We start from the raw sequence: 15754 nt of genomic DNA, 5'->3' as shown, positions 1-15754 counted from the left end.
GTATCACTTGAAGAGGTAGGTGAGCTCGTATCACTTGAAGAGGTAGGTGGGCTCGTATCACTGGAAGAGGTAGGCGAGCTCGTATCACTGGAAGAGGTAGGCGAGCTCGTATCACTTGAAGAGGTAGGCGAGCTCGTATCACTTGAAGAGGTAGGTGAGCTCGTATCACTTGAAGAGGTAGGTGGGCTCGTATCACTGGAAGAGGTAGGCGAGCTCGTATCACTTGAAGAGGTGGGCGAGCTCGTATCACTTGAAGAGGTAGGCGACGTCGTGTCCCTCGAAGTAGCGGACGGAGTATCCGTTGTTGAAGCAGGAGTCGACGTGCCCGAGTTGGTACCCGTGCTCGTACTTGTGCCCGTCGACGTGCCCGAATCAGACGAACTCCCATTCCCGTCTCCCAACACGTCTGCGACCGTGTCTCCCAAACCTCCGAGGACGTCTCCGACCGCTGGGTATTGCGTCAGAAAGCCGTCGTTAAGAAGGAAGCGGACGCACTCTGGTCCAAGTCTCCGAGGAGATCACGTTTCTCCCACGACTGTAAGCGCCGCTTGATGTTGGCCAAGTCGTTTCCAACATCCTCGCCCAAGTCTGCGACCGTCTTTCCCAAATCTCCCAACAGGCCTCCGACCACTGTGCGGTATCAGAATCCATCCCTTCACACTGATGGGGAGACGTACCCTGTCCTAACCCATCCAACACATCCCTTCTCTCCTCCCTCGCATAGCTAGCGCTCGTAGGTCCTTCCCTGGTGTGGAGCGAGCGCCGTGCGTGGGAGTGGGTGAAACTCGAATGGGTGCTATGTGCGTGTCCACGTATCGGGTGAGAGCAGAGGAGTGCGAGCAGGAAGAGCGGTGATAGTGAGAGCATCGTTGACTGGGTCGTGGGGCGTCGTTAGGTTGCAGGTTGCTGGCAGGTGGGCTGATACGAGATCGAGATGGAAATGAAGTCAGAGGGTTTAGTAAGAAGAGGTAATGAGCGACTGAGTGAGATCGGGGCCGTCAAGGCTGGTATAGCAGAGATGAAAGTCAAGCGAGGCCGAAGATGAGAAAGCAAAGTTGTCGCCGTAGTATCCCGTGTCGAGCGGGAAGTGACGATGAGAGAGCGGGGTTGGTGAGTGAATGTAATATCAAATGAGCGTGGATGCTACAGGCCTCCTGGCGCTGTTGCTTTGTTTACTCTCTCCTAGAGGTAGAGATATACAAGATCAGAATAGAGTTAAGCAGAATGCTGTCCTCGTCCTCGCTGTCTGTACAGATAGGGAGTAGGAGGAAAGGAAGAGGGGGGGAGGATGACGGCGGCGGAAAGGGAGGAGGAGGAGGAGAAGCAGGAGAAGGAGGGGACGGACAGCAGGACCCGGTTGTTTGGTGAGGAAAGGAACGGTTACCGAGTCCCAGGGCAAAAGGGCAACTGGAATGCGCCCTTGTTTCAATACACCTTCACGGAAGTAAATTAGGTCTGGCCATTTCCATACAGAACATGGCACGTGCTTCTCACGGAATTTCTGACTGTTGTCAACCTTCTGATGTGTCATTCACAGAAACACGAAACAAATATCACCTTGTAGTCAACCCGTTTCATTCATTCTTCACTGCCAAGTAGTCGGTGGCAACAATGACATCTTTGCACAAAACAAGAGAATGGACATCGCCTTACAAGCCTTTTGTAGTGACGGGTTTGCCTTTTATGATGCACACTGCCAGGGCTCAAGGCGATCATAGAACAGTCTAGCTTTGCCATCGACAGGGACGCGCAAAAACCTTCCCCCTTGAAGAAAATGCATGTAGTACCATTGCATAGTCACATAACCTATGGGACAACACTACACCCCTCTTGCAGCATGTCGCATGCAGCACCCATCACGTATCCGAACGAACGAGCCGATTAGATGAATCCAATCTGCACGCATTCTGTCAGTAAGATTTCAGCCAAGTACATAGAGACATACCTTGTTGGCCACATCCAGAGCATCATGATCCGCCGTGAGCCTCACATACGCCTTCTTCTTCCCGTCAGGCCTTATCAGCGTGTTGATCTTGACCGCATCAGCATCATACAGTTCCTTCACGGCCGCCTTGATCTGCTTCTTGTTGCTCCTGAGGTTGACGAGGAACACGAGCGTGTTATGCTCCTCAATCTTCTTCATCGCGCTCTCCGTGCTCACGGGGCTGATGATCGTCCGGTGCGCATCCATCCGCGGTGCATGGGGGATGCTCTTGCGAGGGTAGCGTGGGTTTTTGGGCAGCTGAAGCGTCTTTGGCCGACGGAATGTCACTGATGTACGGATCTTCTTCGACTTGTGGCTGTTGGTGCCTACGAGGGCGGCCTTCCGCGCTGCCTTGGCAGTGGCGACCTTCTTGTCCGTTACGGCTGCGTGGTGTCAGTATCTGCACATCGTCCTAGGATGAGCAGACTCACCCTTACCTTTACCCTTGGCCACGGCCTTGGGCTTTTGTGTCTTCTGAGTGGTGGACATGTCTGCATGAACGCGTCAGCATCTTGTCCCATCAACCTGACCAGAAGAGGAGGAATCCCAGGCGGGCGCTCTCATCCCCTCATGTCCTCCATCCACACTCAGGGCACTCCATCCACCTCCCACCTCCTCTCCCCCTCATTCCCAGCACCCTCACGCCCCTCCTGCAACTCCAGCACTCGCCCCTCGATCGAGGAATCAGCACTCACCGGTAGGAAGACGCGGAGTTGTCGGTGTCGATGAGGACGGGACGGTCTCCAGCCTGCAGAGATTTGGGACCCAGGGAGCGGGAGCAAAGTTTCTGTCGGAGCCGCGTTTCCGGCCGGGGGTCGTGTGAGAACCCTGGTGTTGATAACTGCCAGCGCGCTTCTCTTTGGTAACGAACAGTTCAATCTCGACTTGATATCTATTTCAGAGCGCGGCTTGCTTGATCTGACAATCTCAAGATTCCAGTGACTAGTGGCCCACTTGATCTCAAAGTCACCAAAATGGGGGAAATGCGGACCAACAACATCATCGCCCATTCTCTTGTGGACCCGACGATCTGTTTGTCATCCTGTTTACTTGCTGCCTAAACTATTCTTGGGGTGTGATACGAAAAGAGTCTCTTTCTATTTGATGGTATTACAGAACCGAAATGCTGGGAGAGCAACCAGGCAGCGCTTATTCTATTCCCATTCTGGTAATTTTTGGCTACTAACAGTCTCGACTGGCTATCGCATATGCCCTCAAATACTGCTGAATACACTCTTTACTGATATGCTGGATACTTGATGACCTTCTTGAAAAACACTCGTGACCCTCATCGTTGAGACAACAGCATGCTCTTCCGTTCGTGCCGACCTCTTTTCCTGACTCACAAGCATTCCACTGTCGCTCATCTGCTGGATATATGCCCGTCTTATCAGGTGCACATTCGCCGTTCGGATGAAATCAGCGCACACACTGAGGTAGCTCTCAAGTGCGATGCATGGAACAGCCTCAGCTTTCCACCGTGGTTTTGTGTTTGGTACTTCTTGCGGTTCAAGCGACCACCTGATGGCCCCGTCGGAAGAGCTGGATTGTTTCATGGTATCTGACAACGCACCCCTGGATCCTCTCGTATGTACGACTTGTTTTCCATTCTGGTAATATGCCAAAGGCCTACACCTCAATGCCAATGCACGACCTCTCGCTGGGGTGCGTCTAACATTCACAATATCTTGTCCGCACGATCTAACTAGGCGCAATGGCACTAAACCTCAGCCTCACATACATGACCGACCAGTTGCCGTATTTATCTCTCATATCAACCGCACACATATCCTCCACCTCCTGCATGATCTGCGCTGCCAACTCGTCCGATACCTTGTCTAGAATGGAGGTCCGGGCAAAGGTGATAAGCCAGTTGTATAGTCGACCGGGGAGCACAGTGATACGTGGGTTGAGCGAGATGTGCTCTACTTTGAAGTCTTCCGACTCTAATAACTAGAAAGGTCTCAGTTTATTATGCCCATGGTGAAGCACTCCGTACTTCGGTATATTCTTTCTCTGACGGGAAATACCAGGGATCCAATGGTTCAGGTGCGATACCATGTTTCCTGCAGACCTCGTGTATGGCAGTCCGCAGACCTGCTCACTGTTATCTACAGAAACGGTTCAACAACGGTCGCTTACCAACAATGTTCAGGTAACCACCCATCTCGGCCACGAACCTACCACCCGGTTTCAGGGCCCGCTTCACACCACGGAGCACACCAGCCGGATCGCGCTTCATCCAGTGCAGCGCAGCATTGCTGAAAGCGGCGTCAAAGGTGTGCTCTAGATCCTTATCGAGCTGAAGATCGCAGCCATCCGAAACGTAGACATTCGAACAACCGTTTGCCTTGGCTTTCTCGATCTGGAAGACGAAGATATGTAAGGCTCTGGGAAACAGTCCAACATGGACATCATCGAACCATATTGGCGCTGAAGTCGACCCCGACCACGAGTCCGTTCTTGCCGACGATCTTTTCCAAGTCAACCGTAATCTCCCCGCTTCCGCAACCTACATCGAGAATTCGCTCTCCAGATTTAGCACCCAACATATCGAGCACAACTGAGGTGAACTTGGCTGAGTACACGAATGAAGCATGCTCGTGGTAGTTGGCCGCAGACCACTTGTCGCTCTTGATTGAGGACATCCTGGGAGATTTAGTGAAGCCCGAAAGGTATATGTTGGAAGTGGGGCGAGATGGCCAGTTATGTGTGGTTAGCGGAAGCAATACGCCCCTCATCCGACGATAACCGACCAACAGTTTTGGCCGAGCAGCACTCAGAACTTGAAGAGAAATACCGGAAACGGGAGGTATATTTACTGCGACTAGACGATCATTGGAAACAGACGTATTGACAATCCCGAAAATGTTGATGTTCTACGAGATTCGGCCGATGGACATCACGAGTGGGTCGACCGAATACCCAAGCCCAACTCCGAAATGACGCATTCTTGCCTCCCAATCCAAATGGGAGGAACGTAATCGATCCAGGGCAAGATGCATGGCAGCCCTCGTATGTATAGCTCAACAACAACAACGGGTGCGATTTATTGATTTTATCTGCTACAAACACAGCACACCAGTACATGACAGGCAGGCGCTCACATATGACCCTGGATCGGCTTGGGCGCGTAAGGCTCCTCCAGATACTTGATTTCCTCCTCCGTCAGCTTCTTGTCCGGGATGATCGCTTCCTCCATCCTAGCCGCCGAGGAGAAGCCGATGATAGGGCTAGATACCTTGGTGTTAATCCAAGCCTGAGCGACCTGGCCCATTGCCCAGCCCTTCTGCTTCGCGAGCTTTTCGACACGGTTGACGATTTCCTTGTCTGCATCGCTCTTCTTCATCTCGAACGGCGTGCCCTTCGCGGTGTCTTCGCGCACAGAAGTCTCCCCGAGCGGACGAGCCAGCTGGCCAGCAGCAAGCGGGCTCCACGGGATCAGGCCAACGCCGGTATGGTTGCAGTACTTGTTCATCTCCCGTTCCTCCTCACGGTACAGCAACGAGTAGTGGTTTTGCATACTGATGAACTTGGTCCATCCGTTCTTCTCGGCCGCGTGTTGGTATTCGGCAAACTGCCATGCCCACATCGAGGATGCCCCGATGTACCGCACCTTCCCGGAGCGGACAAGGTCGTTCAGCGCACACATCGTCTCCTCGAACGGAGTGTTCATGTCGCATCGGTGGATCTGGAGGAGGTCGATGTAATCCACTTCCAACCGCTCGAGAGAAGCCTCGACCTGTTGGAAGAGGGCCTGTCGGGAGAGACCGGACATGTTGAGATAATCGCGCGTGTCCCTCAGCTTGGGGAACATCATCGTGCGAACACCAGGATCTTCATGAACCAACCCATTGGCCTAGAGGACGTGAGCTACCTAATCGTGCTTATGTGAGTGGGTGTTTACCTTTGTCAGGATAATGAGCTTGGAGCGGGGGATGTTGTACTGTAGCAATGTCAAGCTTCATAGGATGGGATGTGAATATGCATGCGCACCTTCTTGATAGCCTTCGCGATGATACGCTCCGACTCGCCATTAGAGTACACATTTGCCGTGTCCCAGGTAGTGATTCCCCGGTCCCAAGCAGCCTTGAGGAGAGGAAGAGCCTTATCCTCATTGATGACCCACGGCTGTGCGTATCTCAGCACCTCGCTTTAACATCGGACCGAATACCACTCACCGCCCACTTGTCGCTACCGAAGCTCATCGCTCCCAAAATGGGGACAGAAACCCGAAGGCCGGAGTTGCCAAGACGGCGGTACTCAACCTGAGGCAGCTGGTTGGACATGATCGTGTGCAAAGAACGAGATGGTGGTCGTAGTGAGGAGCTTGCCAGCGAGGGCTGCGGCTGTCGTGAGAAGAGCCATTTATATACGCTCCCTGACCGCCGTTGTTATGAATCGAATGACAGGGTTCGCCGGAGGGAATCCAGTCGGTTGACACAAGGTGCGGAACCAGATTATTCAAGTGACCAAACTGGGCATCTCCACTTGCCCAATCCAATCATCTCTCGCCTTTTCATCCTCGCGCCGGGTAACAATCACCTGCCACCGAATGGCCTTGTTCTCACACTTAATAGAGCTATAAGGTGTTGACTCTGACGTAGGCTGCTTCTGCTTGGGGAACATAAAAACACCACCTACCAAGTCTATTCGAGTTGTTCTCGAGTGGAGGCGCGCATGACCTGCCGCAGCACTCTTCAACGGCCCTGGATATCTTTGGAAACTGTCTGTCGAATACAAAGAAACATGGGCTCAACCAACGACTGATTCCGCGGTGCCGACTACGCGCCCTATATCGATCTTCCCAACAGCAATACAAAAACGGCGAAAGACGTTCAAGCCAATCTGCCAACAACAGTCTAACCATGGCTCCTTTCTCTCGGTGCGGCGGCGGGCCTGCTATAACTCCGTGCTTCTTCCGAACCTAAAAGCCCAGGCTGGATTGACTAATCTGGATGTCTCAACCCCGGGCGCTTACTTCGGCGTTCAGAGCTTCTCGCAGAATTCCCCTCAAGGCAATCATTCCCAGCGGTCATCGTCGATCCTCTCCGAACCACACGTGATCAGTAAGGCAAGAACCATAATATGACAGAGTTCAAGATCGACCAGCGCTTCCCCTCGGAGTCGGCTTTCAGCGCTGTTTCAAGTCTCTGACACACCGCATGCATTTCGCTCTAATATTACTCGGCGCAAGTATGGATCGTTCGATCGGGAAGGTCTCTCATTGCCGTCGAACCACCTTAGAGATCAGAGGACGCAGGCATGTGACGTTTTCACACATGTGGACTGGAGATACTGTGCACTCTTCACTACCGCGATGTCATCCTTCTTCGTCAACCTGGCAAGCATCTTGTCTTGAAATCAAAGTGCCCTCACCGTTGAACAACACGAAACACCGGAGAAATGCCGGGGGAACCGTGCACTATCCTTCCGGCCGTAGAAATTCATCCCGGAAACGACACCGTTCCCTCATTGTTCATTTCCCACTTCCCGTATCTTCCCCCGCACCGCAAGATCGAACCCCAACGACCCCTAAAATGCTGATGTCAGGAACTCACAACACCAAGCACGCAACACCTGGTAAACCGAAGACCCCGAAGAATCCGGCAGAGTCACTTGATGTCATCATCTCCCCCTTCCCCTTCTGCTCCCTTTCCACCGAGGTGGGAAACCAGCTATTCTAGATGTTGATCCTCTGTCGGGTCGAGAGCGGGGGGTGCAACCCTGCCTCTATATATAGGAGGGTGGCGTGCTCTACGGCAGTATTGGATCAGGACACTCGGGAAGCATAGTGTCATCGCATCATACAAGCACAAGGTGCTCAGGGACAAAGGCCCGGGAGTAAGGGGTTCGTCATTGTCCACCCTTGCGACCCTTTGAACCCCCGCCGAGAGTGTTACCGCACTCTCTGCGCGACCCGCAGTATCCCATGCGGGAAGGGCGAGCACAGAGGGTATGGGAAGGAGAGACGGTATGGGCAGACCGGGCGACAGAGAGGGGAAATGCGTGCCTGTACCTAGATTGATCGGCTCTGTCTCGGGAGTTCGGGCGCTTTACGCTCGGCGGGGTATCGGCCCGTCCGATCTGAGTCGCAAGCTCTTCCCGTTCCTATCCCCCTTTCCTGTTGCATTTCTTGTTTCAGTTCGGTCTGGATCAAAAGGACCCACTGACGTCAATTGACTCTGGTATGCTCCGAGGGTAGGGGTGGACGATCGGTGGGTGAGGGCGGAATCAGTCGGCAACCGGAGCAGGATATCCAGCTGTGGAAATGGAATGTCTGCCAGGAGGAAGGGGGCGGCATACAGGGTAGACAAGGAAGGGACATCGTTCCCAAGCCCATATCACCCGATGTGCAAGCCTATCGCCCGATGCTGATCTCCTTCCCTACCCCATGCATCTCTTCTTTGCTGGGCGTAGCGTCACGCGCTAACCTAGGTGATGAGGAGCGGAGTTGGGTGATCTTTCTTGCTACGGAGTGGGAGTGGGATGATCCTCCAAGTCCGACCGAGTTGGAGAAAGTTGGTTGTCCAGTTTGGTGTCTACGGGATTATAAGAAGTAACCCTGAGTTTACCGTTGTTGATCCGAGTGCATTCCCAGATATTGTCCAGCCCGCAAGTGCTACATTGGGAGTAGGGATAGATAGATGTTCGTGTGATCACCGTTTCCTTGGGCGCATCGTGACCGCCGGCTCCGGGGCTCCTTCCGCGAGGGGCCAATCTCGATAACGTCACATGCCACAACATCAGACGCTGTGCTGCTTCTCTGTGCGAGGGCGCCCCTCCTGCTCGGGGGCGAGTGACTACTGTGTACGGTATGTATCCTATGGTGAATGTTCATACTTTCCATTTAAGGATATGTTGTAGTCTTCCCCCTTGACACCTTCTACAAGTGATCTGATGCATACACTTACTCTAACGCTGGTTAATTCCCTTTTCCGGGTATTCTCCCTTTCCGCCGAACCCGATGAATAGATCGACATGAGACAAGGTCAACACACAGACATCGACACACATATAAACCCCCATCGGTGGGTGATACATACCGATCACCCGATCACCCGATCACCTCCCTTCCTCTCTTCCTCCTTCCCTCTCCTCCTCCTCCTCCTCCTCCTCATGTCACCACCAATGGCCCTCCTCTCCCCGCTCACCGTCCCCCCCACCTCCCTCAGCCAGATGCACTCCCGCCCACCGCCCGGACCCCCCTCACCGGGAAAACAGAGACCAACAATCGTCCTCGTCCCCGGGGCATGGCACACCTCTCTCGTCTGGGCTTCCCTCATCTCTCTCCTCTCAGCTGCAGGCTACCCGTGTGTGACCCTCGACCTCCCTTCTGTTGGAGGGCGGGTAACAAGCATGCAAGAAGATACAGATGCAGTGCACGTCCTGCTCTCTCGGCTCGTGCGTGCAGGGAAGGACGTGGTAGTCGTCATGCACTCCTATGGCGGGCTACCAGGTGCAGCCGCAGTCAAGGGGCTAGGAAAGGTCGACCAGAGGCAGGGAGGTGTCATACAGCTCGTCTTCCTCGGGTCGTTCTTGCTCGACAAGGGAATAGCCGCACTGGACCTTTTGAAGGGAACGCTGCCTTACTGGGTCGAGCTCATAGACGGTGTATGTAGCCCTTATTTTTTTGCGTCTCTTGTGGGCTTATGAGATGACAGGGAACGTTCCTTCGCTGTACATGCCCGGAAGATGTGTGGTACCAAGATCTCTCGCCCGAAGAACAATCTCGATGGGCAGCGTTGCTCAAACCCCAGTGTACGGTGTATGTCACCTTACATCTCCCACTTTCATTTTCCTAGATTTGCTCACCGACGGGTAGGACATTCACTTCCCCCGTTCTTCATCCTGGTTGGAAAGAGATCCCCTCCACGTACCTCATTACCCAACAGGACAAGGCCGTTCCCCCTTGGATACAGGAAGAGATGGTCGTCTCTGCGCGTCGGGCCATGACTACCTGCAAGTGCAGCAACCCCGTTTGCAACCCGGGCTCCCATTCCAGTCCCGGGATTGCGTTCAGCGGAAGGGGCGGGATGATCAGGATAGAGCGATCTGATAGCGGACACGCGGTGATGCTCTCCCATCCTGAGGAAGTATGTCGAGTTATTCGGCGTGCAGCGGGGGAAGAAGTCTAGGATTTTCCCTTTCTTTCGGTTGCAATGCACGGTTGAGGTAGCTTATCTTAGTTGACGGGAGTGCGGGCAGCTCTGCGCCCCAAGACGTGGGGTCCGGGAAGTACTTTAGAACATTTGCGGCTCTTCGTTTGATGAAGGGACTACTTATTTATTGTTGGTATTAATGAGTCCGGGAGAAGTCATAGACACTTCAAGCCCATCGTAATCGCTCAGGCTTGTGAGATACATCTGCTGTCAGAGGCGAGAAAGTCCCAAATGTCAGAAATTGTTCGGGTGGCCACTGGGACACTCCGAGCTTCGCGAACTTTGAATACTCGCAATTTCGCATCTTCACCTTCTTGCCTTCCTGAATTCGCGAAGGGTATCTAGACACGAGTCCAGATCTAGATTGGGCCCCTTAACCACTGAGCGTGATTGCGTGATTCACTGCCAGTGGGGCAAGGTGCGCTGCCCCCTACATATTCGGGAGCTCCGCCGGCCACCTTTTAGGGAAGGAGGGCCACTTGCGGGTGTACTTTATATAGACGTGCAGGCGCGGTTTCTGGTAGGTAACTCGGCAGTTGCCAGATGAACAAGGTGTTGCACTCGCAAAGAACGTGCCGTCGCTGTCGGTGGTTCACGAGCTCTTGCCATGGTTGCCAGCGCATGATGCATATACGAACTTGGCCCGGAACGCAATAAGCTGACACATCCCAAGGCGCCCGTGGAGCAAAGATCAAGAGCAAGACAAGTAGTCACTCTGCATGTATAGCGACATCCGAGAGCGACACGGTCACAAGTCCACATGGCGTAGGGATACAAATCTTCGTTCATGAGTATGGTTGGCCATTCTTGGCCTGTCTATTCCTTCCGGGCGGGCAAACCGCTCTAGAGCGGATCTTCCTTGGTGAGCGCTTGGGGAGGTCGTCATCCCCCGGCATAAGGTCGGGGCTTACTTAAGCCTCGAGGCTCCGCTGGCCTTCCAGGCGCTTAGCACGTAGTCAACGATCTCGTCCACCCCGTCCCCGTGCTTGATCGAGGTGAACACTGTGGGACCGTTGTCCCGGATCTTGGCCGCGTCCCGGGCCATCACTTCGAGCGATGCGCCGACGTAGGGTGCGAGATCGGTCTGGGGAGGTTAGCGTGAGAAAGATTGAGGACACGGGTCATACCTTGTTGATCACGAGTAGATCAGACTGCGACACGGATGAGCACGTGCGAGGCGGGGAAAGAGGTTGTACTGACCTGCGAGATACCCGGCCCGCCTTTTCGTGGGATCTTGTCACCCCCTGATACATCAATCTATGAGATTTTGTCAGGAGTTTATGCATCAGAGGAACAGAATAACGCACAACATAGATGATGTAGTCCGCCAGCTCTCGAGAATAATTGGCTGCGGTATCATTAGTGCCATCTCACGGACATAAGCAACCTCACGCACCAGCTAAATTATCACCGCCACTCTCGACAAACAGCAGCTGACATCCGAATTCGGCCTGCAGCTCTTCCAGCGCATGCAGATTCGCCGAGATGTCTTCTCGGATTGCTGCGTGCGGACACCCACCGGTTTCGATAGCCCGGATGCGTTCGGCGGGGAGAGCATTGTTCTTGATCAGAAACTCCTGGTCTTCGCGCGTAAAGATGTCGTTAGTTGTCACACCTATGTAAGGAAATCAGAAGTCGCTGAGAAGATAATACGAATCACGGACCGATATTAAACCTGTCTCGCAACTTCTGGCACAATGCGAGCGTAAGCGCCGTCTTCCCGGAGCCTACAGGTCTGTGGACTAATCAGCGCACATGGAAGCGCATATACCTGCCGCGCACCCTCCAATGCCAATAGTGAATCCCCTCTCCTTGAAGTCTCGATGGTTATAATCGGGAAGAACACGATCTCCGAATTTCCCTGAATATCTGTTAGCTTCGTCATCGCCGCGGCCGCCTCAAGTCTGACTCACCGGCGTGTTCCAGATGCTCATGCGTGTGCCCGTGCTCCAGAGGTGTCCAGGTTCCAGGCTGCGCGTACTCGTCGTCCAGCGCAAAGAACTGGCGCGAGTGATTGTGCATGTGGTACGTGAAGCCGTCGTGGGTGTGCGTCCCAGACGAGCCCGGTTGAGGAGAGACTGACAGAGAGCTGGTGTGATCCTCGAATCTGCAGGTATCGGCCATTACCGCTAGTCGAGAGAGAAGCAGACAGGCTGTCGTTCAAGGTGAACAACGGCGACAGGAATGGTAAAGAAGAGAGCGGCGAGGGCGTCCGAGAGCGCTGTGGTTGATGAGCATATACGGTGGTGACCTCTGTGTGTACCCCGTGCACGGTGCACTTCCCCGCGTGGAGGTAACACGGCCCGACCCGTGCTTCCCCTGTCTCCCCCGCCTGTTCCCCAATTGTCTTCTCCACATTGTTTTAATTATTCAAACTGCATTACACCCCACACTCGTTTCAACGTCCAAGTACTCCCACCCCTGATATTTGACAGCTTAATGTACATCCGAGTGGGTAGTCGACCCTTCGCTTGCTCTAAAGTGCCCCTACTCACGCCCAAAAGACGCGCTATCACTAATCGCCCGGTTCCATCTTCTCTTCTCAGGCATACTAATCAACAATGTTTAATAGCTTGATTGTACCGGCAACAACTATCTGTCTGCATCCTTTCGCCCTAACCTATTCCCACAAGTTGGCATGTGTAAATCGCCTCGCCTGGTTGGCAGCGCTCGGCCTCCGCGCAAAAAGTTCGGGAACCATGTCCTTTCACATTCTGCTTCCTTCGTTAAAAACAAACAACTCCGATCTTGCTAGTTCAGTGGCTTTGCTTCGGACATTACGTGTGTTAACGATCATCTCTTCGGTAGTGGATTCTTCGCCATTTCAACCATTCGTCCGCAGACCCTTCTCGTCACTAGGATCCAAACCCCTGGGTTCAAGACCTAGAAGTCCCTGGGCAACGAGTTGTCCCAGGCTTTGGCAGGGAGAAATTCCCGTTTACTTCCGCCTAAACTTCCTGTTAAGGAAATTTGTTAAATGGTTTTAGCGAATCACGCGTGCCTCCCTGGAGAGCCATCAGGATTCGTCTGAATCGGCCAAAAATGCGCTTCCATGTCCGGACATTTTTAGGGTCCGTGGCCAGTGGAAGGAGTAATTTCCTCCGATGCCCCCTCTGTGGAGACAATCTTCCTATAATGCCCCTCCAGAGGCAATTGCCCTAAATGCCCCTCTTCTTCAGAGGTATTTCCTCTGATGCCCTGTTTTCAGAAACAAAATACCTGTTATGCCCCTCTGGGCAGCATTTTCCCCAAATGCCCCATCTTCTTCAAGGGATCACAGTGTTAGCAGCTGAGAAGCCTGTAGAGAAGCCTGGAGAAGCCTGCCTAAAATCCCTGAAGTGTGAAAGGGTAGCTCAGGGGTCCAATTCATAAGCATGCTCATTTATCTGAGAATACACTCTGTGAAAAATCAAAAGAAGTCTCTCTAGATGTCTTGTTATTTATATCTATTGATTTTTTTCTTTGATTTCCTTTCTTTTGTAATTTTCTAAGTGAGTTAAGAATTAACTCTGGTCAAGCAGAGGCCAGGACCCCTAGGTGACCCATTTTCCCCTTTGGGGATTTCTGCACAGCTTCTAAGCTACTAATGCCATGATCCCTTGAAGAAGAGGGCATTGGGGTAAAATGTGTCCAGAGGGGCATAACAGGTATTTTGTTCCTGAAAATGGGGCATCAGAGGAAATACCTCCTCTTCTTCACATTTGCATGTCATTGTTGTGGCAGTGAGAAAGAAAAGCATAATTAACTAGTTCAGGGGTCCCACAATCTTTCATTGTTATAGTATGGAAAAAGTTGCATAATCAAAGAACAAAAGCTATCTCAGTCATTTTGGTACATTGCTGTTACTATAACCTTCTAATACCAGCCTCTACTTAGGAGCATATATTTTAATTTATTGATAACACCCTATGTAAATTATTATTGGAAGACCCCTAAACACTCTCATTTATGAGTTTCCTGTCACTGCCACAATGACGACATGCAAATATGCAGCACATGTGAAGAACAGGGGCATTTAGGGCAATTGCCTCTGGAGGGGCATTGTAGGAATATTGTCTCTGCAGGGGGGGCATCAGAGGAAATTACTCCTGGTGGAAGCAATTAGGTTCCATAGGGAATGGATGTATTAAGATTTGGTTCCTTACTTCCGTGGACAGCCACTGGACTCTGGTAACTCCAGTAACTCCATTAACTCCATTAACTCTGTTAACTCCAGTAACTCTGTTAACTCCAGTAACTCTGTTAACTCTGGTAACTCCATTAACACTGGTAACACTGGTAACTCTGGTAACTCCGGTAACTTTGTTAACTCTGTTAATGCTGGTAATGCTGGTAACACTGGTAATACTACACAGCACCCCCATGTCAGGCCGGATTCCATCCATTTCACCACTAGGGTCTGTCCTGGTCCTCCTCCCATTATTGCCTGTTGTCCCTATGGATTTTTAAGGTTCTGCACATGGATCCTGCCAAATTCCATGCACCCAACCTATTGACGTTTACCCTGCCCCATCAGCTTGCATTCTGCCATATATTATCACTATTCATGATAATAATAATATATATGCTGCTTCATAATAGACAATATCCATATGCATATTAAACAATCAATAACATAAGTAATATCAGGATAATCCACCTCTTCCCTATGTGGGAAAGAGTTGCATTGAACTCCCACTTCCTCCTCCCCTCCTTCAGCTTCACCACTCTTACCCCACTCAATCTGCTCCCTCCAGCACATCCTCTCCTCTGACACCCACTTTCTCTGCAGCCCATTGCCAAAGGGGTGTTACATCTGCAGCTCTGCTTGGACAATTTGATCCATTTGGTTTTTGCTCCAGATTGCAGTTTAGAACATGAGTGAACACACTATTCAGATATCAGTTCTCAGAGGACACCACTTAACAGGGTGTTCAAGGCTCACTCATGGATGTGAACTCAAAGATGACTAATGGGTAGTTTGTCTGGGGCAGATGTCTTTAATAGAGTATCAAAGAACCTCCTTTTTTAAAGTATGTTTAAAATGGATGTCATTCCCAAACCTTGAGGCCATCCCTGTAATGCACTGGTCCAGATATGGCCAGTAGTCCTTTGGTGTTTTCTCCCCCTCTGCCTCTTCACTCCCCCCTGGCTCTGTGCAAGTGTTGTGCTCCTCCAAGGTTTTCCTCTGGGGCAATATGAGAACCTGTCAGGGCACCAGCTCATTGCTTGGTCAAGAGACATGACTAAGCCTTTATGACATGGAAGTAGCTGGTATACCTTGGCATGTGCTGGAACCTGCTGGAAGGATTGGATGGTCAGGTGACCTGCTGTGCATGGCTGTGCATGACCTCATATGACCTCATCCTTGGTCATATGACCTGATCACCTGACTAGGCTGAGTAAGCAAGATGTTCTAGCAGGTTCCACCACAGAGGTATAAATATAAGGCCTACTCTGCCTGGGACTGTCTCTTCAGACTTGGTCTCTTAGGATCATCCACAGATACCTATACTGTAGATAGGTCTTAGTCATCAGGTCTACTCCACTTCCTTGTTGCCTGCTTAGACTCTTGGCACTCTTAGGTGAGCAGACTTAGTCAGCCTGTGTTGCCCTAACAGAAGACCAA

General features: G+C 52.0%; 6 protein-coding genes across 6 annotated transcripts; 1 reads left to right on the top strand and 5 right to left on the bottom strand.

Moving 5' to 3' along the window:
* Positions 1-246: 246 nt before the first annotated feature.
* DACRYDRAFT_106331 (uncharacterized protein) lies at positions 247-867 on the bottom strand (the record flags this gene model as incomplete). Its single annotated transcript, XM_040768244.1, has 4 exons — positions 247-348; positions 414-448; positions 496-630; positions 678-867. The coding sequence occupies 4 exons, from the start codon at positions 865-867 to the stop codon at positions 247-249; spliced, it is 462 nt and encodes a 153-aa protein (XP_040630055.1).
* An 897-nt stretch (positions 868-1764) lies between these two features.
* Positions 1765-2704, bottom strand: DACRYDRAFT_21442 (uncharacterized protein). The gene is made up of 4 exons (XM_040772403.1): positions 2680-2704; positions 2416-2475; positions 1946-2367; positions 1765-1896 (listed from the first exon to the last, which is right to left on the bottom strand). Exons 2-4 carry the CDS (start codon positions 2471-2473, stop codon positions 1882-1884), a joined length of 495 nt encoding a protein of 164 aa, XP_040630054.1. The 5' UTR covers positions 2474-2475; positions 2680-2704; the 3' UTR covers positions 1765-1881.
* Positions 2705-3685: 981 nt separating this feature from the next.
* DACRYDRAFT_49986 (S-adenosyl-L-methionine-dependent methyltransferase) lies at positions 3686-4632 on the bottom strand (the record flags this gene model as incomplete). The annotated part of the gene is given in 4 exon segments (XM_040774956.1): positions 3686-3937; positions 3984-4084; positions 4100-4349; positions 4408-4632. The coding sequence occupies 4 exon segments, from the start codon at positions 4630-4632 to the stop codon at positions 3686-3688; spliced, it is 828 nt and encodes a 275-aa protein (XP_040630053.1).
* A 330-nt stretch (positions 4633-4962) lies between these two features.
* Positions 4963-6302, bottom strand: DACRYDRAFT_21441 (Aldo/keto reductase). Its single transcript, XM_040772402.1, has 4 exons — positions 6166-6302; positions 5981-6115; positions 5892-5930; positions 4963-5843 (listed from the first exon to the last, which is right to left on the bottom strand). Exons 1-4 carry the CDS (start codon positions 6271-6273, stop codon positions 5088-5090), a joined length of 1038 nt encoding a protein of 345 aa, XP_040630052.1. The 5' UTR covers positions 6274-6302; the 3' UTR covers positions 4963-5087.
* A 2801-nt stretch (positions 6303-9103) lies between these two features.
* DACRYDRAFT_99512 (alpha/beta-hydrolase) lies at positions 9104-10251 on the top strand (the record flags this gene model as incomplete). Its single annotated transcript, XM_040777594.1, has 3 exons — positions 9104-9598; positions 9649-9752; positions 9810-10251. 3 exons carry the CDS (start codon positions 9104-9106, stop codon positions 10120-10122), a joined length of 912 nt encoding a protein of 303 aa, XP_040630051.1. The 3' UTR covers positions 10123-10251.
* A 669-nt stretch (positions 10252-10920) lies between these two features.
* DACRYDRAFT_21440 (urease accessory protein UreG) lies at positions 10921-12226 on the bottom strand. The gene is made up of 8 exons (XM_040772401.1): positions 12060-12226; positions 11929-12007; positions 11811-11881; positions 11543-11761; positions 11454-11494; positions 11347-11403; positions 11274-11297; positions 10921-11230 (listed from the first exon to the last, which is right to left on the bottom strand). Exons 1-8 carry the CDS (start codon positions 12166-12168, stop codon positions 11054-11056), a joined length of 777 nt encoding a protein of 258 aa, XP_040630050.1. The 5' UTR covers positions 12169-12226; the 3' UTR covers positions 10921-11053.
* Between the last annotated feature and the right edge of the window lie 3528 nt (positions 12227-15754).

The sequence above is a fragment of the Dacryopinax primogenitus genome, assembly GCF_000292625.1.
Source record: "Dacryopinax primogenitus strain DJM-731 SS1 chromosome Unknown DACRYscaffold_6, whole genome shotgun sequence".
NCBI lineage: Eukaryota > Fungi > Basidiomycota > Dacrymycetes > Dacrymycetales > Dacrymycetaceae > Dacryopinax > Dacryopinax primogenitus.
The sequence above is the reverse complement of the archived record's forward strand: the minus strand, read 5'-3'. Positions and strand labels throughout refer to the sequence as shown.

What these genes read in the sequence shown, in the direction of transcription:
- DACRYDRAFT_21442 (XM_040772403.1), bottom strand. Translation starts at nt 2,473, where the DNA reads ATGTCCACCACTCAGAAGACACAAAAGCCCAAGGCCGTGGCCAAGGGT. An exon ending in GGCCAAGGGTAAAGGTAAGG is followed by an intron (nt 2,368 to 2,415) that starts GTGAGTCTGCTC and finishes GACACCACGCAG; the next exon opens with CCGTAACGGACAAGAAGGTC.
- DACRYDRAFT_21441 (XM_040772402.1), bottom strand. Translation starts at nt 6,273, where the DNA reads ATGTCCAACCAGCTGCCTCAGGTTGAGTACCGCCGTCTTGGCAACTCC. An exon ending in TCGGTAGCGACAAGTGGGCG is followed by an intron (nt 6,116 to 6,165) that starts GTGAGTGGTATT and finishes AGATACGCACAG; the next exon opens with CCGTGGGTCATCAATGAGGA. An exon ending in TCGCGAAGGCTATCAAGAAG is followed by an intron (nt 5,931 to 5,980) that starts GTGCGCATGCAT and finishes ACATTGCTACAG; the next exon opens with TACAACATCCCCCGCTCCAA.
- DACRYDRAFT_21440 (XM_040772401.1), bottom strand. Translation starts at nt 12,168, where the DNA reads ATGCACAATCACTCGCGCCAGTTCTTTGCGCTGGACGACGAGTACGCG. An exon ending in GCGAGACAGGTTTAATATCG is followed by an intron (nt 11,762 to 11,810) that starts GTCCGTGATTCG and finishes TTCCTTACATAG; the next exon opens with GTGTGACAACTAACGACATC. An exon ending in GCGGGCCGGGTATCTCGCAG is followed by an intron (nt 11,298 to 11,346) that starts GTCAGTACAACC and finishes TCCGTGTCGCAG; the next exon opens with TCTGATCTACTCGTGATCAA.